The sequence below is a fragment of the Alligator sinensis genome, unplaced genomic scaffold, assembly GCF_000455745.1.
Source record: "Alligator sinensis unplaced genomic scaffold, ASM45574v1 scaffold570_1, whole genome shotgun sequence".
In the NCBI taxonomy this organism is placed as follows: Eukaryota; Metazoa; Chordata; order Crocodylia; family Alligatoridae; genus Alligator; species Alligator sinensis.
In genome coordinates, this window is record NW_005841997.1 from 2,631,848 (window position 1) to 2,655,275 (window position 23,428).

Sequence of the window (23,428 nt, forward strand, 5' to 3'; positions counted from 1 at the left end):
TGCGGGGGCGCGCCATGGGGCGGGGGCTGGGACAGTGTGGGGGGGAAGGACTCACGGCAGAGCCCCCGATGCAGTGGGGAGTAGCTGGTATCACCCCCCGCTGGGCAGCAACCAGGGAGTTGGGGCTTTTTTTTCCCAAAGTGCCGGGAGCTGGGACAGGCAGGGCAGCCATTGAGAGCAGGCAAGGGATGGGGCCTGTGTGATTCAGAGATTCGGCTGATTCAGCAGCTACCAAATCTCCGAATCAGATTCAGCCAATTCAGCAGCAGCTGAGTCTCCGAATCAGATTCGGGTGAATCAATTCGGAACAGTGATTCGAATCACTGAATCGAATCACTGTCCCCTGAATCGGCCGAATCCAAATCCAAAACAAATACTAGCCGCTTCGCACGGGCCTACTAAATAGCAGGTAACCTTAATAAGTATCAGTGTTTCTGATACTTATTAAGTATCTGATATGAGTATTAAGTATTCTGATATGAGTAGGCGCACTGAACCACATGGAATGATTTAACTTGTAATGTGCCTTTGAACAGAGGACATTTAATAAAAAATAAAGAGGACAATAAATGGTAAAAAGTGGCTTTTGTTTCAGTCACTTGGCAAGTTCCAAGGTCAGATAAACTGCGGATTTCAGCATCCCAAACAATTTCTGACCAAATTAATGCTGGTAGTTTAAAAAATCTAAAAGATATTAATTAACTTACTGGATGCAATTCTGCTCAATTATACTGATGCTAATGAGTGATAATTTAACTGGAGTCAATGGGTTTGCAACTGTGGGAAACTGATGTATGTGAAAGTAGGACTTTGTATACTTAGAACAAGTTTACAAGTTTGTATCTAAACCAGGGGTGACCAAGATGGGCCCATGTGGCCCGAACGAGTTGGCAACACTGATGTAAACAAACAGGAAAAAACCTGAAATACTAAATCTTCCTTTAGGTGGGCTGGAAGTTATGTTAATACTTCTACCTAAACCAGCAAGAAGTGTCGAGTGCCAAGTGTCCTATTTTAATGTCATCCATATAGGGTCATGTTAGGTACTAGGTCAGAAAGGGAATTTTATCTCCCCTACTAGTAGTAAGTGGCACTTAAAAAATAACCTAGGAGACTGATGACTAATAGAGCCTTAAGGGCCTGACACTTTATGACACCTCCTATTCAAAGTGGCATTTACAAAATCCAGGCATCCGGTAAGATTTAAACAAACTTGTTAATTATTAAACAAATCCAGTAGCAGACAACACCAGATGTTACCACTCATCCTTCTTTACTAGTATCTTTCTAAATAGCTACATAAATATTATTTGTTTGGCCTTCTTCACTCACCACACATAAATGTCATTCTACAAATTATGTGAGCTTTTAATAAAAGTTATTTGTTCTGGCTTTTCAACATGTTAACAGGAGATCATACATGACAAATGTAAAGTAGCTTTCATTGTTATCCATTTACAAATTAAATCAACTCACCCTTTGCACTAAAGAATCTACTACACAAATGGGATTTTAAAAATAAAGAGATAGAGAAAAACAATGCTCTAAATGGCTCAACTGTGCTCCAAGAAAAGAAAGCACTCCAATGTTTCATAGATTAATAGTTCTTAGTCTTCCTGCTCAAGAAGATATACTGTGATAGAAAGCACAGCCAACTACCTAACAGCTAAAACAAAATACTTAAAATCAGATAATATGGGTGCATCTACACGTGGCGATTTAAGGTGCATTAGCCATTTTTAAGGCATATTAAGGGCATGCGCGCCCTTAATGCTCCTTGAAAATGGCTATTTTAACTTATTTATACCCAAATTTGATACTTGCAAAAGGAGGTATCAAATTTAGGCATGAATAGCTAAAACGCCTTAACTCACATGTAGACATGCTAAGGCGCATTAATGCTATGTATGTCAACTGACTTAGGGCTAACTTTAGTCCCAAATTGGTCTGCACACTGCATTAATGTGCCTTAGTGCATGCATGTGTAGACATGCACCTAAATCGCCTTAATATGCATTAAGTTTAGGTGCGTGTAAAAACATGTGTAGACACGCATGTAAAACCGAACTACACTTGTTATCAGAACCTTGACTTAAACTACCCTTTCATTAATCACAATTCGGAGACACTCTCGAGCATGTGAACAGTCCCACTGTCTTCAGTGGGCCTACTAGGTGCTTAGATTTAACTATATCCTTAAATGCCTTACTGGTGCAGAGCTCATATCATCCATTTAGAAAACAAAGCCATCTACTCCAAGACAGAATAAAAACTCATGAAAGAGACACTCCCTGGTGATTCAAGACCAAAGTCAACTTTCTGCAGATGGGAGTTAAAAATAAAGCCATTCCTCTGGACAGGTTATTTTTTTTCATCTTTCTCTGAAACATTTGCAATCAGAAAAAGAATACCAAAATGTAATAGGACAATTTCTATAGATTCTATATTCCTATTAATTTGAGCTGGTAAAACATCATAAGAGAAAAGCATATGGAGATAAAAAAAAGAATCAGCCTTTAATCAATCATAGTTGGTCAGGGACAGTACAGATGCATGGCAGGACAAAATTTCTGAACAAAATATTAAAAACTTAGTCCTTTCATGACTGAATGGTCTCAATGTTTGTAAATACACAGCTTCTCAATTTGACTAAGAAATATGGTTCTGCTTCTTCATTTCTCCTAACAAACAGAACAGCTACGTGTCTCTGAGTAAACAAGTTCAGCTATTCAGGTCAGAGAAGAATAAGTTGGAGAAATATTTTTAAAGTCTCAAAAAATAAATGGAAAGGTCCTTAATCTTAAATCTGAAGCAAAATAAGTTTGTAAATTGATCAATAAAATTCAACATAGAAGAAAACTGCCCAAAAGTTTAACCTTATTTAAGACTGCAGGAAAAGTAATGGACCTAATATGAAAGGATTGTGCAAAATTCTCCCGCCACCTTGAATTTTGTAATGATCTAAAATCTTTAAGACACCTGTATGTATATGTTAACGCTTTTGTCCTGGGTCTATACACAAAAATTCTCATCTCCAAGTTCCTACTGTTGTGTTTTCAATTACTGGTAACTGTTTCAGAAGAGGTTAAATCCAACCTGGATTCAATAGAATCAGACCTGGATGACAGAACTTGAACAGCACCAAAAATAAGGCCCAAATCTGTAGTCCAGTGGCTCTCAACCTTTTAAACTCAAAGCATCCCTTGGAAAATGCCACCTCATAGCTTTGACTTATTTTTTGATTATGGAAAAGTACTACAGCTATTCTTGTACTCTTGGAAAGAACTCAAAAGCCCAAAACAGGTGAGAATGTTTTGAGACTTCTGGGTTTATCGTGCAAATCGAGCATAGGTGTTTGCACATCTAACAGTGCTAACAGTGCATGACACCCTTAAAAGGATCTTGTGGCGCCCGGGCTGAGGATCATTGCTGTAGTCAATGAATAACCGCACTCACACTGTAGTCTTATTTAAGCCAATGAGAGGACCACTTGCTTGAGTCAAGGTACTCCTGTGCGCAGGTATCTGCCTTTTCTAAAGCAGCACTGAATGTAAACTATGTAACTATTGAAAGCTATTTAGAAACATGGGCCCTCTTGGGCTGCCAAACAGCTGCTCTTGCAGTGGCTGCAGGACAGCAACAAGAAAATAACTTTGAAGTTAAAAAAAACCTTTCCCCCTTCAGATTCTAGGACAGGAAACAGTTAGCAAAGTTTCCAGTGTCTCCCTCTCCTGCCATCCTTTTTTCATTGTTCAGAGAAGAAATCAGTGAAACAAAAAGAGAGAGGCGCAAAGGATGTTCTCGCCTCCCCTCCTTTAAAAAAAAAAAATCAAGAAAGCTCTATAAAATGTTCTTATAAAAATAACGAGTTAAAATAGAAAGATTTCCATGGATGACTGCATGACAAACTGAGCAAATCCCTCAGATAAACAGTTCTCAATGAGAAAATAACTTGGAATTAAACATGGGACATACAAACACTAGCCAAGGATAAACTGTGATAGTTGGAACAATTTCCCCCTCGGTGAGACACCTGATGGTGAGGGAAAACACCTAGAATCATATTGGGTGGGGAAAAAACCCACCAAAAGGCATACAGAAAACAGTGACCTCTCTCTAGTCTCAGGGGACAAAGCTCATAGAAGAAAGTTTCTTGGTGGCAGCCTTAACAACATTTTGATCTTTAAAATTTAAGTTCATTCAAAAAATTTATATTTTTAATGTATACCAGACATGAGAGGAAACTCGAGTTAAAGATTAAAGCCACGGTAACATTATCTCTGCCCTTAAAAATCATTCACTGCATGTATTAGCATAATATCCTATCAAATGAACCAAAAGCATTATTAGCTTAAAAAGCCTAATTTATCAATTCATCAAAATTACTCAACAGACAAATCAATTCATTAACAGTAACAGCAAGACACATTTATTTATCAACATTTTCTAGGTGCTTTCACTAAAACAATTTCCTTTGAACACTGATCAGTGGATTGCATCTATTTTAAGATTAAAAAAAGAGGATACTCCATTGCCTTGCAGAAGATGATGTTAAGCCAATTTTCCTTTGATAAGAGCTAGCTAGAATATACATGTGGGTTTCAGGCTATAAAATATTCTCCCTCCATCTAGCACATCAAGCACTGGCAGTAGCAACAAGCTTTTATTTCAGAATTATGTTGTTTGCAGTAAATTGCAAGATAAACAGCAGAGGTTATAAATACTATTGTAAACCCTCACTTTACTAAAAGCAATTAAGTCATATTTCTGATTTGCTGTGGGACTCTGCGTCCTAGGAGCTTTCTAGGATGGACGGGTTTTAAAAGAATTGTCACACCACTGACTTGCAGGTGTCTTTTGAAATCCAAATAATCTTTTTTTCCTGCTGTGCCAAGTTGCAGAATCCAGTGTTACTATTAAATTAAAACAAACCAAGAAGCTGTTTGCTCTTTCATCTATGCTCCACACTGAATCATTTATCATCTTTAAAAAAAAAAAAAAAGCATGCATTTGCAAAGGACTTTTGGTGTAACCTGATCCTATAGGCATCTGTCTGACACGTAAGACACATGCAGTCTTGCTCAAATTGTTTATAAGCTGTGATGATGAGTGTTGTGCATCCCAAGCTAAAAAGAGGTCAAGCTTGAGACCTCAAGATGAATTACTGGGTTACACAGTGTATCATGAAAGGTGATATATATTCTTTTGACAGGCTTCCCACTGGAAAATGGAAGGAGTAAGTGCCTCTGTAATTAGACAATACATTGATCATATTAGTGGACTTCCACGAGGAGGCAGTGCACATTAAAATAAATTCCGATGTGCTGCCAGACTCGTGACCATATATTAATTCTCAAAAGAAATGGATTTGGACTGGCTGCTTCACACTGCAAGTTTGCACTGTAAAAAAATCTAAGATCAAAAGATTTTCTCTTTAGAACATTTTTAAAGGTCAATCATTTTTCAATTAAAACCAATTTGCCAATACAGAGCATCAGAAGAATCATGTTCTGCACCACTTAAAATATTGTGCGGGTGTCATTAAACAACAAAATTACATTTCAATGAGCACACAAAGAATGAAAAATTCATTAAAGCCTCTAACTTCTGATTGCTTGTCAAAAGAATGTAATAGACTTTGTGTCTTGCATATCTGATGGGAACATTTGTTCCACACCAAACCTTATCGTTTAAGATAAAAACCTCTGCTGCTGTTCCAATTGGAAAAGATTTCTTTCCTTATCAGGTCAGTTCTCATTCTGCTCCATTTTTGAAGTTGGGAAAGGATCCATTGAATCTGGAGTTCTACATAGTCCCAAGAGGACGAGTCCAGACAGATTCAAGGAAGAGCTCCACAGACCAGAATTGTTCATGGCAGCTCCACTCATGAGCCCATGAAAGCCCTAAGAAGCTGAAGTTTGTGCAATGCAGTCTGTACATGTTTTCCATTAGCTCAACTTTGGGGATGTAGGTGGTAGAGGGAGGGGGAAATGGGATACATGACATAGCACAAATCTGTCTTTGCGGTTCTGCAGGCACTGGTTTAAATGCCTAACAGATCCTGAAGGGCATCCTGCTATACTGCCACTTTTAGCTATACCGAGAACTTCTGGTAAAAGAGCTGCAATTTAATCTGACAAGATGATGGTTGAGGATAGTACTAGTCACCTAGGCGGCTTTGCAATCAAAATAACCAGACTGCTTGTAGACTTCTAAATGTCACTTGCGTTTACCCGGTATTTCCTGAGAGCTGTTATCCTGCAAAGTATACTGATGTACCATTCTAGCTGGACTTTTAAAAAAAGAAATTTAAGGGATTTGGGTGCCAAAACTGCTATTGAATTTGGAAGCATAACTCATGCCCCTTTGAAATCTGAGCACTATTTTATAATACAGGTTTCCCTCACTTTATGTGGGTTCTGTATGTGAGAATTTGCTCTTATATGATGATGACGCTTTTTATACCAAAAATTTGTTATATGGGAGGAAATTAATTTCTTATGCAATTGGTGTGGTGGAAGCCTGCAGTCAGCTACTTTGTGCAGTGCATTGTGGGAGTGATGCACACCAAACTATAGTCTCCTGTGTGGATCTGTGCTCCTTACTCGTCTGTGACACATGTTTCTGTAGTTGCCATCCCTATTATGCTAACATTCACCACCACCCTGTGCTTGTGTGTACTGTCTGCTGTTAGTGAGTACCAAAACTGTCTTGTAAATGTGGTAGAAATGGGTCTGGGGGTCAGTACAGTCGAGGTTGTGGAACGCATCCCTATTTGTTACATTGTAAAGTGGGTTCTCTTTATGCAAATTTGAGTTTTGCTCCATTTTCCAGGAATGCATGTACAGCATAAAGCAAGGGAAACCTGTATACTGACTGACCAGCTGATGGGTGGCTATCATTGCATCTTGTGAACAGCAATCATCAGTGTACTGCAAGAAAACCAGTCTAGAGCAGGGGTAGGCAACTCACAGTATAGGTGCCAGAGTGTGGCATGCAAAGGCATTTTGCTTAGCACGCACGCTTCAGGGCAGACGGCAGGGAAAGGGCTGGGGCTGCACTGCCACAACAAGGATCAGGCCCCTAGTGGCTCCCCCACTGCCCGCCCACGGCATGCTAACATCTTACAAATTGAGGTTGTAGGTGTTTTTGGCACTCTGCCCAAAAGCATTACCGACCCCTGGTCTGGAGAATATGTAACGCTTACAAAAAATGTATTTTTCTTAACTTTCATCTGAACCTACATCATAATTTCTACGGCTACAAAAGTCCCTAAACGTTTCATTCCAGACAGAATAAAAAGGATTCGTGGAATGCTTTGATGTACTGTCAGACCCTGATAGGAAGCCAACCTCCTATCATAAGAATAGCACAAGACCTGTAACCATTGTGTTCAATACTTGCAACAGTGCTAGCTGAACGGTCCTCTCATTGTTGTATGGATTCGACTCTTGTTTCTAACAGCACTTGTCCTTTGGAATCTAGTTTCAATGGGCAGTTCATTTTCTCAGCTGAGCCTTTGGACACCAGCTGCAATTCTCCCAGCCTCCGTCTCAGAAACATTGTTGGAATACTGGTCTCTTCTATAGCCCTCTATACCCCTGGTTAGGTGGAGATTAAAAGAGCATCATCTGTTGCTGAACATCTGTTTAGGTTAATGCCTTCAACATTCTTGGGGGATTCTCCAAAGAACGAGGATCTTAAAATAGCAAGTAGGAAATGCTTACAAAGGGAAGCAGAGCAAAATTAATAATTTTGACGCCCAGGTAGAATCAAATGGAACATACTTAAACTGTAAAATTAATTCATCAGGAGGGATTCAAAGCAAACGCCATTCACAATGAAAAGGAGAAAGCGCTAGTTTGTTTTTGCCATCTTGGAGATGAGTGATTACCACTTAACGTTATAATAATATTCCTTCAGAGAAAATTATAGGCTAGCTTCTCTTTTTCTGAATTTAAAGAAATAAAAGTATTGCTTGGCAGCACTCTGGAAATGAGTTTTGAATAAACTAAAACGGCAGATAAACAAATGCATTTCACTTGGGGAAAAAAAACTGAAGAAAAAGTAAGCGTCAACCATCGGGTTGAATTATATTATGTAATAAACTGAATACAAATACTGCCTAAAGAGTTCTGATGTCAAAAGACAAAGTGCAGACAATAAGCGAAGCAAAACCAATGCATGATAATTAAAGGATCTCTGACAAAGCAGAAAGCTCTCCTTTCTCAGCTCTGTGGAAAAGGCCTGAGAAAATAAAGCTAGTTTCTGGGTTGCATATTTAGGTCTAGTTTGGTGAATAAATATCAACAGTTGAGAGAAGGGCAAGCCTCCAAATGCCAGTATTCATTTCAGAGGATGAGGAACCCAGAGAGCTGTCATGTCACCAGGAGTTTTCAGGCGATTATAGCATTACAGTATTTACTTCCAATAGATTAATCCAAATGTATGATAGAGTTTGCTTGCCAGCTTCCAGGACTGATAATGTGGCACAACAGTTTCAGTCATGGGTCCACTTTCACTTGTTCAGAAACATCTGAAAAATTGCACTATTGGAATGAAATACTCTACATTTGGCCTCCAACCAAATGCCCCTTCACCTTCCTCTCAAGTGAGAAGGGTAATCTATGCTGCTGCTTTTGAGAGGTGGGAGGCCGAAAAACAACCCATTTCTCCTCCATGAAAAAAAAAGTCACCACACATTTCTATTCTCCTCCACATACGTAACTCAACAGGTGAACTTTGAAACTTAGCCATGTGCTTTCATACTAATTTTGAAGTCCAGTCAAGGCTTAGCTCAAACAAACTGAACAATGAGTTACAAGTGAAAAATCACTGCAAGGTATGCACAAAACTGAATTTGCTTTTACGGTAATGCCTCTTTTTCCTGACACTATAATAAACATCCTTCTACCCAGACTGCCCCAACACTAGTCCCTGTACCCATAAACCTGAACTATCCTCTAGCTTTTAGCAGTAGTGTTAACACTGCATTCATAGTTGCACAACCTCAGCTTTTTTTTTCTCCTTCCTGTTGGCTTAGAAATGGCATTTAAAGGTTTGCTTTTTGGGAATTGGCTTATATGTATAGATATATTCATTAGAAGGGTTTAAGAAGGGAAGTAGGGGTAGCTTGATTTCTAAGAAGCCTGGGTCTCACACACACAGAGTTTCTCATAGCCCTGGAAGCAGACCAGCTGTTTAACACAACAAGGCCAACGGATGGACACAGCCTAAGAACTGAGCGGGGCATGCCATAACACGAGCTCACAGCCTTCAAGGCAGACAGGTTATCCAACACAACAAGGACATACAGCCTGGGAACCAAGGGGGTATGTACCATACTGCCCATAACACGAGATAAAAGTGGCACCAGCTAACAAGGCCTCGGAGCAGGGGGGCCTGAGTCCCAGTTTTGGGGGAACAGACCAAATTAGGAGAAGGCCCAAAGGGCTACATGGGCGTGTGACCACAGAGAGACAACCAACCAGAGATAGCCACAGATGAAGAGTCATCAGGAGAGAAGGAGAATACAAAAGGAGAGACTTAAGAACAACAAAGGGGCCCTCTCCGTCCTGCCCAGGTCCCGTTGTCTCGTCCCTCCCTCCCCATCCCTGTTCCCCAGGAAGGGTCCTGGGAACAGGGACGGGGAGGGAGATATATAGAATTGCTTGATTTGGCAGATATATAAAATTGCTTGATTGTTTGTATTGCTTCTTTTCTGTTATCACTGTGTATCAATAAATTTGCCTATTATCAAATGGAAAGGTTGTGGTCAGTGTGAGGGTGACCCCCCTTCAAAAACAAGGTCTCTGGGTCCTAAATCCAGAGCCAACACTTCCCTTCCTCCCCACCTGCACTAGATGTGTTCAGTGAGTAGCTTAGTTTAGTCTCTATGAACATCCAGGAGACCCATAAGTGCTAAATGTATGTAACATCTTGGTTTCTTCTGAACAGCATGAGCATCCAAACCATCCATAAACTTAGACTCCGGTGAGCCTGGGGTACAGGGTTTGAAACAATGCCTGCAGTCGGTGGTTTGTAACTTAAATCCAAACTTGAAGCCTTCAAATCTCCTCCTCCTGATACTGATATAAGCTAGGCCTGAAAAAGAATCACATGGACGGGACAAATAAGAGACACTGACCTGTAATGAGCTCTCTGACTTCCATGTCATTTGTTTTTCGCAATAATCTGATCAAGGCCGGGATCCCGTCACAGTTCTTTATAGCCACCTTGTTCTCATTATCTTTCCCATAGGAGATGTTTCTCAGTGCCCCACAAGCTTTGCGATGGACTTCTGGCTTTGGGTGATCTAGCAGGCCTACCAAAATAGGGATCCCTTTGAGATGCCTCACATCCTTCTTGATTTTATCATTCTCGTAGCACAAGTGCTGCAGGTACGCTGCTGCATTGGATTTGACTGGATCGATGGGGTGACTGAGCATTGCAATCACTTCAGGGAGGTCAGGATCTCGCCACCTGGGGTCTTTGCGGATGCTGTCAATGGAGGGGGAGCGTTTGCCCAGGCGATCAATGCTAGCCATGCTCCCTCTCTCTGGCTGTGCTAATGGTGCTGCATAGCCACCGTGAAGGTAGGGGATTCTCTCGTCAACCATCTCTGTCTCAATAGGATCATCGTAGCCCCTGCAAAAAACAACGGTGAAAAAATACAGCAGGCTTAACAGTCACTGCATCTAAGCCAAGATTAATGTTTGAGCAACGATCAAGCATCTTATTATTATATATGTATTAGTGGTAATATATTAATACTTTCCAATAGTCTACTTCTGGTCATATTAAATTAGGCAGCATTAAACTCTCAGTAGTGATGAGAACATAGAACGGTATTGGCTTGGTTGGCAGTAAAATAATGACAGGAATCACAAGTCATCAAACACATTGCTTTCATTTAGGTCACTTAGCAAAGCAATTATGATAGAACGGGACTGCAATTAGTAGGAAACATTGAGTTTCATTAATGACACTCCTTCTGCAACAGGCTAGAAATCTAATTAACGGCATCCAAGGTCTGGTCAGAAAGTCACTCTATGCTGCAACTTTAACTCCAACATCATGCTGCATGCACTTTAAAGGCAGGTTCAATACATTTCCAAATCACAGCACAGAGGCCCAAATAGGCCCTCTTGAGCTATTGAGAGAAGATGGAAAAGGCAAGTTTTGAACTGAGCTCAGACAAATAATACACCACTTGCAGAACAGTCCAAGGTTAAAGCACTGGATGGGGAGGATGCCTAGGTTCTGTTCCCAGGTCGGCCACAAATCGACAAAGTGACTTCAAGCAAATCACTTCACTACCCCCGGCTTCTCTTTACCTCCCAGGAAACTCTAGAACAGTGATTCTCAACCAGGGTGCCAAGACACCCAGGGCACCACTAGATGTGCTTATCTCCTCTGATGTCTGAGGAGGTAAGCAGGCCCTGACTGGTCATTCCCCTGCCCCCACTGTCCAGTCCCTCTGCCAGGAGACAACCACCATAATAAATAAGTTAATTTTTGAAATGTGGTGTTGCTCGATTCACAAAAGTTATAGAGGGTGCCTTGACTCCAATGAGGATGCCTTGAGTCTAAAAAGGTTGAAACCACTAGAAGAAAGGCCCCCTCCAGCAGTCATTTTGTCCATTAAGTTAGAGGGGTTTCCATATCCCCCAACTGTTATTAACCGTATAAAATCTATGCAATAAGGTCAACCGCATCTGTTATTAAACAGTAGTATTCCTGCTCACAAAAAGGACAAAGAGATGTATAACACATTAGTTAAAATATATTCACAGACTTCCTCAAAAAGTGCATTCCACACTACGTAAGCACCCCCGAACATCATGGGTGGCGGTGATGGAGAAGTGCTGACTTTTTAGTGACGGCCGCTGCAATTCCAGTCTCCTACTTCTATAAATCATCACTCTACACAACTGCCTGCCAAGATATGAAGCTTTGCCTGGATACTTGTAGGAAAGACAGGTTCAGATTCAGGATTTGCTACTGACAGAGAAGGATACAGCTGCTGCTTTGGCTCAAAATGACTTGCTCTGAGGTGCGACTTGACATCTGACATCCTACAGACTCCATTTTTAACAGACTTTATGTAGTTTATTACAGCACAAGAGACATGCAGCCAACAGTGGGACAATATGTAAAACCCACCCACTGCTCAAGCCATAGACAATGGTGGGGAAAGCAGGATATTTCAGACACTCTCCCAGGGATCCACTTTCTCCATCACCATGCACACAAGTAAAACCCACTAGCTCACAGGAAGTCTAGGACACAAAGAGTGTGTGTATTCGCATTTTCAGGAGTAGGGCCTCCCCTTTTAAGGATGCATCCAAAAGAGCTACTACCAGCAGTGTGACTAGGAGTTGGCAGCCAGGGCACCCACCCTGGGTGCCAACTTTGAAGGGGTATAAGAATGGTAGTCGCTGCTGCTCCTGCCTAGGGCACAGAAACTGCTTGTTACACCAATGCTGCATCCAGTGAATTAAGTTCATTTTCCTCAGAAGGCAGCTATGTCAGCCTGTCTAGGATTTCAACTTGTATTTTAAGCAACCTAGTTGTTTGAAGCCTTCCACAGAACTAGGGCATTTACCTTTCCCTTCCCTCCCACCCCCGCCCCTTTCTTCCTCCCTTTAAATTAACAGCCTTTTTAATGTCTGGTAAAATAAAGTAACTTCTTGGAAGTTAATTGTATTACTTTTTTCATTGCTCAGTAAAGCTGACAGATGGAATGAATATCAAGAGGAATTAAGGTTACAATTGAGGAAAGGCACGCAGAATTCAAGACAACACCGCCATTCTCACACATTGTGTGAGGTGCCGCTTTAAATTATCTGAAAAGTCATGCAACTGCAAGTACAGGTTTCCCTAGCCAACCACAGTTTCGCCAACCATGGTTCTGAGTATCCACGATTAATATTCTGTATACCATTTTGGCTACCATGGTATACAGTTTTGAGTAACCATGGCTTTTTTTGATGGTGCATCAGCCCACCAACTCCCTGGCCTTACTCGTGCCTCCCCCTCCCCACCAACCACAGCCCCTGCTCCCTCAGCCAGGGGTGGCTCCCAGCCTTGCTGGAGTAGCGCATGGTGGCGCACATGGTGGCGGGGAGCTGCCCTACCTGCATCGGCAGGCCCGCTCACCGCTGTTCCTTGCTGCCCTGCTTCCCTCCCCCATGACCCGGTGCAGCAGGGAGCAGGGATCTCCTGCCCACTGCTGCTTGCCCCACATTGCCCCGGTGACGTGGTATGCTGCGCGGGGCCGGCCGGCGCACCCCTCCCCTCCTCTCTCCTTTCTTTCCCTCCCCTCTCTCCCTCTCCCAGGTAAGTGGCAAACGCGGTGGGGGAGATGCTGCCGTTGTGCCCTGGGCCCACTCCATCCCTGCCCGCTGGCACCTACCCCTATAACCTGTACAAGTCCCCCTAGGGGTACACCTACACCCGGCTGACCGCTCCGTGTATTAAAGGTAGGTAAAAATGATTTTTATACACTATACTGTACAGTATTCAAGTCCCTAACCCCATTTTTCCCATAAGCCTTTAGTTTTACCAACCACGGTTTTGCCAACCACGGGAACTTTCCAGCACCTAACTCCCACAGTTGGCATGGGAAACCTGTATGTTTGTCTTTTCTTTTTCTCAGAAAGTAACATTGGTAGCTTCTTGCCTACTGCCATTTTTCTGGACAGATTAGCTACTGCTTTGGTATGGTGGCTCTCTCAGTCAAGCAAGCAATTTTAATTGCAGTAGAAGGGGCCTTACTGCTTAGATTTTATATTCCTGATGTTTCGCAGAAGGAACTATAAACTGTTAATACTTAGCAATCCTAAGGGACAGCTAATTAAACTGGTACGCTTGGGAGGAAGTGACTGGGGACAAGGTCTGGATGCAGAGTGGTACAATTAAAATTTTTATGTTAAAAGCATCTCTTGCAACTTTCAGTAACTTTAATTGCTGATCTAAACTGTAAATGGAATGAAAGGTTATAAATGGGCAGGTATCCAAAACTCAAAAAGAAACTGCAGAAATCCTTTTATTGATGCAGTTATTTATGTATGTATAATTCATTACTTTCCTCAGGGTGCAATTTGCAATGTCTGGACAGCCATTACATTTTCCGTTATATAACAAAGCCATTTTCAGTCTTCATAGCGAGGAGAAAGTAATAACGTTAAAATTATTTCATTTAAATATAAGGCAAAAGTTGTAAAGCAAATACCAAAATACAAATGCAGCGAGCAGGATTTTGTTTTGACAAACACTCAAAACTCAGTTTAATCTGCACTAAGGCCTTACAATGGAAACATAATAGTTCCTTGCCTCAAGCTCTCTGCCAATGCTGTGTCCTTACTGTGAGCCTAAGAAAGCAGTAGAGTGATGGAGATGAATTTTAATAATTGCCTTCTACAAACCTCCTGTCATTTGCTTGGCAAGGTAACTTGCAATTCGGCAAGGCTCATCTGCTGTCTGCAAGGTAAATGTCTATCATGTCAATTAAACCTGCAAAATTAAGTTTTTCTCTCTCTTCTCCCCAATTATGCAATCCAAGAAGATTATTGTTGTCTAGGAATGAGGTTTCTTTGCATTCTGAAGCCAATCTTCACTTCATATTTGATCACACAACGAATGGTTCCCTCCAGCCCAGAGCCCCCTTGATCAGACCACCTATAAGGATCAGATTTTCAAGATTTGGGCCTCAAATTGTAATGTTGCCGAATCAAAAGAAAGCACTATGCACTAGTCTATCACATGCTAGAAATGCTAAGTTCTGTTATTACTCCAGTAGAACTCGGGTACTTTGCAGGGTTACACTCCTCACCACCCTGCAAAAAGGAAGGCTTTTGAGTTAGCTGAGGATCTAGAGCTGCAGCAAACAGCTACGCAAGACCACTACAGTGCTCAAGCTTTTGGGTGGGGCTTTGGTTTCAAAAGGTGCCATTTATCTGATCAGCTACGCAGAAAGGTAATGAGCTCCAGCTGATTGGAGAAGCATCACCCTTTGAACTAAACACCAGAGCAAACAGCTGAATGGCGCATCCTATATTTGACAGCTCCCTGTATTCAGTGATTGCATGGATGGCAAACTACCGGGTACAAATGTTCCCGGTTCTACTGAATTACCTTTCGATATTACTGAGCTGATGGACAGAGCTAGGATTCAGAGTCACCTCGACACATTGGAGAACCGAACCAAAACAAACCTCATGAGGTTTAATAAAGACAAGTGCAAAGTCCTGCACTTAGGATGGAACAATCCCACGCACTGGTACAGGCTTGGGACCCGCTGGTTAAGCAGCAGCTCTGCGGAAAAAGACCTGGGGGTTACAATGGATATAAGCTGGATAAGCTGGATATGAGTCAACAGTGTGCCCTTGTTGTGAAGAAGGCTAACAGCATACTGGGCTGCCTTAGTAGGAGCGTTGCTAGTAGGCCAAGAGAAGCAATTCTTCCCCTCTATTTGGCACCAGTGAGGGGCCACATCTGGAATACTGTGCTCAGTTTTGGGCCTCCCACTACAGAAAGGATGTGGAAAAATTGGAGAGAGTCCAGTGGAGGGCAACAGAAATAGTGAGGGGGAAGGGGTACATGACTTCTAAGCTAGGATCTTAGATTTTTCTGTTAAAAAATAAAAAAAATTCTCTAATAAAAACCAAAATCCTCTGATTAAAACCCTCCAAAATCTGCATTCTTCCACAATTAAAATGAAATGCTACTATATATATATATATATCTCAATTGAACACAATGTTTTATTGGTATATTTACAATTTTAAAGCAATTTGGAAGCCTACTAGTGCTTCAATCATTACAATAAGATAAATCCTAAATACCTATACATTTTGGCATTGATTCTGGGGGTTTTTGTCATGGAAAAATCAGAACTCCCCCTGCCCCCTTTACTCACCAGGATGCAGGTACAGCTGCAGCTGTCCCCCCTGCTGTTTTGTGGTGCTGAGTAGCCTTGATATGTCAGTGCCCTTCACTCCTAAGCCACAGCCCCGTCCTTGCTGGTACCTCTAACTCCTGATCCACAGCCCCCTGGCCCTGCCAGTGCCCCTCACTCTTGATCTGCAGTACCCCATCCCCACCAGTGTCCCTCAATCCCAACCCAAAGCACACGGGACCCTGCCAGTGCCCCTCACTCCTGACCCACAGCCCCTGGTCCTTGCCAGTGCCCCTCACTCCCAAACCACAGCCCCCTGTCCCCACTAGTGCCCCTTCACTCCTGAACCACTGCCCCCTGCCCCCAGTCCCCCCTGCCCCCAGCCTCGCAGTGTGTAGGGCAGGGTGTAGGGTGTGGGGCACAGGGGGGATGCCTGACCATAGCCAATGCCATAGGTGGCACATTGGTGGCGGGGGTTTGTGTGCCCACAGCAGGGAACGGAGCTGCAGTCTGACTGCACTGGCACAGGCAGGAGCTGCCTCCATAGCCCAGCAGGCAGGAGCCAGCATGGGAACGTGGTGCGGGACAGCGAGACTCATTGCCACCGCCACCACCACCAGAACCCCCTTGCTAGCTGCCACCACTGTCGCTCCCCTCAGGTGGCAATGAGTCTTGCTGTCCTGCTCTGCGCTCCCATGCTGGGTCCCACCCACTGGGCCTATGTCCCCTGCCTCATTGTCTATGCCCCTCTGCATTGCCTGTGTCCACCCCCATGCCTTCCCTATGCCTGCCCCCCATAGACTTACCTGTAGGAAGCTGCAGGAGCTGCTTTCCACTATGATGCCTGGCTGCCGTGTACATGTGCACGCACACATGCACATGGCTCCTCCTGCCTGTAATCACTCTTCTCCTCCTTCCCCCAGCCCCAAGCAGTCCCTTGCAGGCTGGAACTCTGCCAGCCTGAAAAGGGAAACCTGTGGTTTCCCATGTTTCCCTCCTTTAAAGGGGAAAATCTGTGTTTTTCCATGGTAAATGGAAAACCTGGATCCCTGCTTATGAGGACAGGCTGAGGGAACTGGGCTTATTTAGTCTGGAGAAGAGAAGACTGAAAGGGGATTTAATAGCAGCCTTCAACTACCTAAAGGGTGGTTCCACAGAGGATGGAACTGGACTTTTCTCAGTGGTGGCAGATGACAGAACAAGGAGCAATGGTCTCAAGCTGCAGCAAGGGAAGTTCAGGTTAGACAGAAATAAGTAAAAGCTTTCTCAATAGAAGAATAGTAAAACACTGGAACCGGTTACCCAGGGAGGTTGTGGACTCTCTATCCTTGGAGACTTTTAAGACCCGACTAAACAAAGCTTTCGCTGGGATGATCTAGTTGGGGATGGTGCTGCTCCGAGCAGGGGCTTGGATTAGATGACTTCTTTAGGTCCCTTCCAACCCTAAATGTCTATTACTCTATGATTATTATTATTGATAAGTGCAATAGCAAAATCAAATGCAGTTTCACTAATTAGAAAAAGGAGTGATTCCTGTTTTGTTGCTTAGTGGAACTGGGATGGGAAGGAAAGATTTGTTCCCTGAATTAGCCCTCAACAAGGAGCTAGAAATGCACCAAAAAGGCCTATGGATTCTGATGAGATCTGCTGAAAAAGGATCACCCCCAATCATTTTGGCAGCACTCTGTGTTCAGTCTGGGAAGGTGTCAAATGCCTCCAGGACAGAGGAAACGTGTTCTGAGACCTCAAGTCCACAAAAGGTTGCGCGTGCCTCCGAGACAAGGGAAGGAGTGGAAGAAAAGGGCAACAGTACTTTGTACCCACTGGTAATTGCTCTTGACCAGTCAAGTCAAGCAGTGCCACAGGGCTCTGTTGCCAAAGAAGCTGCCTGACTATCCTTAAACTAGAAAAAAAAATCCTGACAACAAAAATACAAAAGCCCAAACTGTGTTAGATTTTGGCAGGCAACTGGTACTACTTACTCTGGATACTTTTTATTAGGTCTGATTCTTGCTCAGGCTTTTCAGGCTTTGCTCAGGCTCTGTTTCTACCAACCACAGCCTCCTTCAATGGGACCATTATAGCAGTGAAACAAACAGGATTACAAGTCTGCTGCCATCCCTCGAGCACATAAAGGCATTTGCCTTCAAACAAGATTAACTCTTACTTTAAAGCATTTTCTGAGAAACTGTTAATATGCAGTGCACACTGTTAATAAGAACACACAAATTTTGGCCCAAAGCACCCCAGATGAATGAAAGAGGGAGTCTCGTTTTATCCAGTGCCCAGTTAACCCATCCAGAACGGTGGCAAAATCCCCTTCACTCATCAGGAACATCATCTGGAAGATTGCCACGCAGGGCTAGGAGTAAATCTGTGAAAATTCAGACGTGCTGACATGGGCCTTGAGGTGCATTTAACCACACCTGCCCAGATTCAACACATGAATGAAATCGAGGCAAGTCAGGAGAAGAAAAAGCCACTGTGATTAGAGAGATTCAGTGGGATTTGACAAAGAAGCTTAAAAGATCACTGATGCTTCTCCTTAAGAATGAAGAAAGTTTACGGATGACTAGAATAGGTCATCTGGCATCTGCACAGAGAGCACAGGAACTCCTGGGAGCACATAAATGTGGAGCCACTAAAAAGAATATTACCTCTCTGGTCTTCGAACAGGTGGGAGACCTCACAGCTAGGGACCTACTGAAATCGAGGAGGCAGGTGGCCGATTTCACGGGTCAATCATGGGGCCAGCCACCATTTTCACGAGCCTATAATGGTGAGAACCCCCATGCCTCTGATTGGCCAGGGGTGGCTTGACCCGATTGCTGCTAATTGGCCAAGAGAGTTGTCCATTGTGTGGCCCTGCCTCTCGCCACTGATTGGCCAAGAGGGCTGTCTGTTGTGCAGCCCCACCCCTCACTGCTGATTGGCAGAGAAGGCAGGAGCCTCACAACAGGCAGTTTTCTCAACCAATCAGCAGTAAGAGAAGAGGTGGCCATCATCTTGGCTGCTCCCCTTCATGCCGGTGGCTCCTTCTGTCCAGTGGGCTGCAAGGCCGGGCTGCAGTGGCCTTGAGGACTGCCGGCTTCTACTGGGAAGCCAGCATTTTATTTTTAGGTTTTTGGGGGGGTTATTATTTTGCACACAAGAGCTGCATTTGGTAGCAGTGCTGATTTTACCGTCTCTGCAAAATCGCAAATTGAGTAGGTCCCTACTCATAGTGCTGTGGGTGTAGAACAGCCCATAGAATAGGCAGGAGGCGGCATGCTGATGAATGAATAGGACCCCTTGGAAAAAGATCCCTCTCCTCCAGGGGCCAGATGGCACCCACCAGGCCCTCCATCAATAATTTAAACTGGTCCACATGTGTAGCTCTCTATGACTGCCCCAGCCTCCTTCCCTGTATTCATAACTATAGGAGCTTGGCATGTAGGATGCTATGGGTCTGACCAACTGCCTGTTTCAGGGGTTAAAATGGATCTTCCCAGTGGCAGACAAGATTGGCAGAGAGCTAGTGAGCTTTTGGGCCTTCCTGGAAGCATCACATAGACACAGGATAGGTTAATATGCATAGGACTGAGCCATTTAACATGCAGCATTTTATAGGAATATTTGGTTTGTTGCAACTTGTGGCTTTTGTCTAGCATTTGTAAAAAGCCACAGGACAAACTCCCAGAGATTAAGCAGACCAAGAATGTTGTGCTTTTTGGCACCTTCTGTCCTTCATACGGGGCAGAAACAGAAGGACTTAAGGCAGGGACAGGCAATTATTTTGGGCAGAGGGCTGTTTACTGAGTTTTGGCAAGTCATTGACAGCCGCATGACAGGCAGCCCAGGGCAGATAAATATTAATTTTCTAAATTTTTTATGGGCCCCACAGGCCAGACAGAATGGCTTGGCGGGCCCCATCCAGCCCCTGGGGCACATTTTGCCCACCCCTGACTTAAGGACTGCACTGAATCTTGGCAAGGCTGAGGAGAAACTCCTCTGGATTGTGAAACCACAGCCCTGTGTTAGATCTACTTGAAAACTACCTGGTACCTTACCTTACTCAAGTTGGTGCCTGCTGTTTGAAACACGTCCCTGCATCTGTCTTCACTCACCTGTGCCATCAGAGCTAACAAAATTGCTTTGCTGAGGAAAAGCCATAAGATGAGACAATTTGAAACTAGCAGCCTCACAGAATTCTTCATTCAGCTCTTTCCTATATAGACCTGTTCAGTACGTACACTTTTGTCCTAAGCAGGACAGCTTTTCCATGTTAACTACATTCTCACATAATTCTTACATTTAGTTTCTTATTTAAATCAGCTGGCCTGCATGGATAAATCTTCTCGCAGCCCTGAAAACTTTTGCAGAGACACTGTTATGAAATTAAAATCTGATAGAAGTAAAGGCCATTGTAAAGTGAGAAACTAACTACCCACACAATGAGGCTAACAAGTTAAGCTTTTTTGTTCTAGAGTAAAAGAAGTCATTCAACTAAGTATTACAACTTAGTTATATACATACATAATTGTAATATGTGCAGTTATATGTATATTCTTATTTTACCTTACATAATGAAGGCAAGATAAAATTTACATGGAGCAATGGCTTGAAAACACTTTCTCTAGTGGTAATAGCTTGGCAGAACATAATGGTCAGACTAGATGACCTAATGATCTTTTCAGGCCCTAAAACCAATGAATCTGTGGCCCATCACAACATCCCTTTACAAATAAGGCCTTAACTCAATACATTAGTATAAGAATTGCAAATTGAAAAATTATTGTTCTTGGATTTAACATACATTGGTGATTTTGTTTGTCTTCATATGCAATTTAGATGCAAATGGGCATATTCAAAGGGGTTTCAACTAGGGATAAGTGATAGTTATCGTGTATAGAGAACTGCTCATGGAACTAGATGCCAGGTTCTGGAAATTTTCACTGGGGTACTGAATAGGTTTGTGTTTTACTGGTATCATTATGGACTGAATGAAGCAGATCTGTCAGTCTCCTTGGCTCTGACTGATTAGTAAACAGTGTACCAACTGGTTCCTAACATGACGGCCTCTTACAGGCACAGATCCCTACGACAACTTCCAAGTGAATGCAGAAAAAAGTTTTATCATTTTAAACTTCAGTGTTGGAGAAATAATGTAATTGCTGATAAAGTTTGCAGAATTCTGAATTTTAGGGACTGAATGAGGGGCCTCATTCTCAGTACAGATGACAGGAACGATGGGTTGACTTTACAAAACAAGCCCAGCTACATGCACTGAAGTGCAAACAGATGGAACATTTGCTTTTTAATGCTTATCTGTATTTGAAGAATTTTCCAAAGTGGCATTTTTAATTCTCAATTTATATTCAAATGTAACTGGTTTAAAATTAGGCTGGTGATGAGAAGAGTGGGAATACAATAGATAATTGTCTGTCGCATCAGATAGGTGAAGAAGCTGTTCTAACTCACTCCCTCAGCTGGGAAGGGTACAGATGTCACCCACCTGACTAGTTTGTCCCCTACATGTAGAGACAGATTATTCCATCACAGGCAAAGGGTGAGAACTCACTACAGGTCTTGTGGGATAGAACTAAAATTGAATCCAATAACTCTGGCATCAACGGTGGATCAGAATTTTATATTATTTAAATTTCTAGTATCAGCCTAACATAGTGAGGGCTGAGAAATGAACTGCATTTAAAAAAAAAAAAAGTCTCACACTTAGACTTTTGCTATGATCTGGATAAATATCCAAAGAAAAGTCCAGCTCATATCCAACTCCACATGATGATAGACCTGAAGCAACTCTGGTTTGATGCAGCATCCCATGATCTGCTTTCAGACATCCTATTAGGACATATTGGGTGCATCTACAAGTGTGCTTAACTGAACAGTAGAATAATTTGCTGTGGTATAAAGCACAGCACACATGTGTGACACTATTAGACCGCAGACAGCTAATTAACATTACCATAGGATAGAATAGTCAGGGTCAGTACTATCTTATAGTGGCGAAAATGACTGCACCTAAACACACGTGTAAATGCTGACTTGGACATACATTGCACCTAGCCAGGCCAGGCAGCAGGGGGGCAGACCCCTGGCTGCCGCCTACCATAGAATCACAGAAAGTCATACAAAGTTAGGGTTGGAAGGGATCTCAGGAGGTCTAGTCCAACCGCCCTGCTCAAAGCAGGACCATCCCCAACCAGATCATCCCAACCTAGCCGCAGGGCTCCACGCACTGGGAACAGGTTAACTATACGATGGCTATTCAGCAGCCTATATGAAAAGAAGCTTGCTCCGATTTCTAGCAAGCGTGTACCTATCACAACTGCTACCGTGGTAAGGTTGACACCTTCAGGTAGACACCTCAAAAAACCAAACTAAGGATTGAATGGGACACAAAAAATAAACTTCCATCTCAATGTTCAAATGTAAAAGATCCCACCAGTTCATATTTGAGGTACACTGGTTGAACTAGGTGGAGCAGCTTCTACTGCTACTGCCAGGACTGTTCTGCGCTCTGAGGATTTCATTTTCAAGTGCTATTAATTTATTGCTCTCCATGGGGTAATAACTTTAGTTTTAAAATCAAAAAACTAGAGAGAGAAATAAAAAGCTGTAACCAAGCAATAATTACTCTCGTTAAACACAAAGCACTATGTGTTGTTATTAGCTTCTTATAGATCAGTTGCTTGTCTGAAAAGTAGGTTCACATAATTGTTTAAATATTTCTTGGAGCGGTTTGAAATAGTTGAGAGTAACCATTTTATGAAGTGGGCCTCATTCACTCCCCTCATGTTTGTACAAGCTAAACTTTACTGCTATGCTCAGATTAATTACTTGTCAAAATCCCTTGATCATATTAAATATGAAAAAACAACAAAAGAAATGCAAAACAAAAACTGTAAATTGCTCCTATCAAGACTGCCATGGAACAATAAATCAAAGGGATGTTTCAAATCCATTAAAAATGCAAATTGATAGGTTCAATGAGTATATATGCTTATTTATCCTACATGAAACATTCAAAATAGTAACAAAAAATTAAAGACTGCTCTTGCCTGACAGCTTTTAACTATGGTTGTACAATAAAAGTTTGCCTGGTGGGAGAGAGAGAAAGAGGAGCCACTCAAGTTTGGTAAATCAATCAATATTTCAGTACCCAACAGCTGCCAGATTAGTGTTCATTTCAGTCCCCAGTGTATGCAAGAGTGAGAGCAAGGGCTAGCCTGAGACAGCAGGCTTGGATCACAGGGAATTTCCAGAAGCTCCTGTGCAGATCTGGCGTCTCTCCCCATTTTTCTGTGTTGCTGCCAAGTTGCTGCTTTAATGTATCATTAAAAGGGCCTTCAGAAGCTGTGGAAATAGAGGGTGCTGTATTCATAATTTACTATTTTAAATATGAAATAGTGGAAATTAAGCCCATACCAAAAAACAGAGAGCAAGCTTGTCTTCAGACTAGACTAACCTGGACAAGGGGTGGAGGAGAAGCACATGAAAAATGAGTCTAGTTTATAGCCAAAAATACTG

The 23,428-nt window shown here is 42.6% G+C and overlaps 1 protein-coding gene across 13 annotated transcripts in view; it reads right to left on the bottom strand.

Annotated features, from left to right (window-relative positions):
• ARVCF (ARVCF, delta catenin family member) overlaps positions 1–23,428 on the bottom strand; it is a 412,391-nt gene that overhangs the window by 91,500 nt on the left and 297,463 nt on the right. For all 13 annotated transcript variants that reach the window (XM_025201537.1, XM_025201540.1, XM_025201532.1 and 10 more), the window contains one exon: positions 10,148–10,647. In XM_025201537.1, the coding sequence (XP_025057322.1) occupies positions 10,148–10,647 (500 nt within the window). The remainder of the gene's footprint in view (positions 1–10,147; positions 10,648–23,428) is intronic.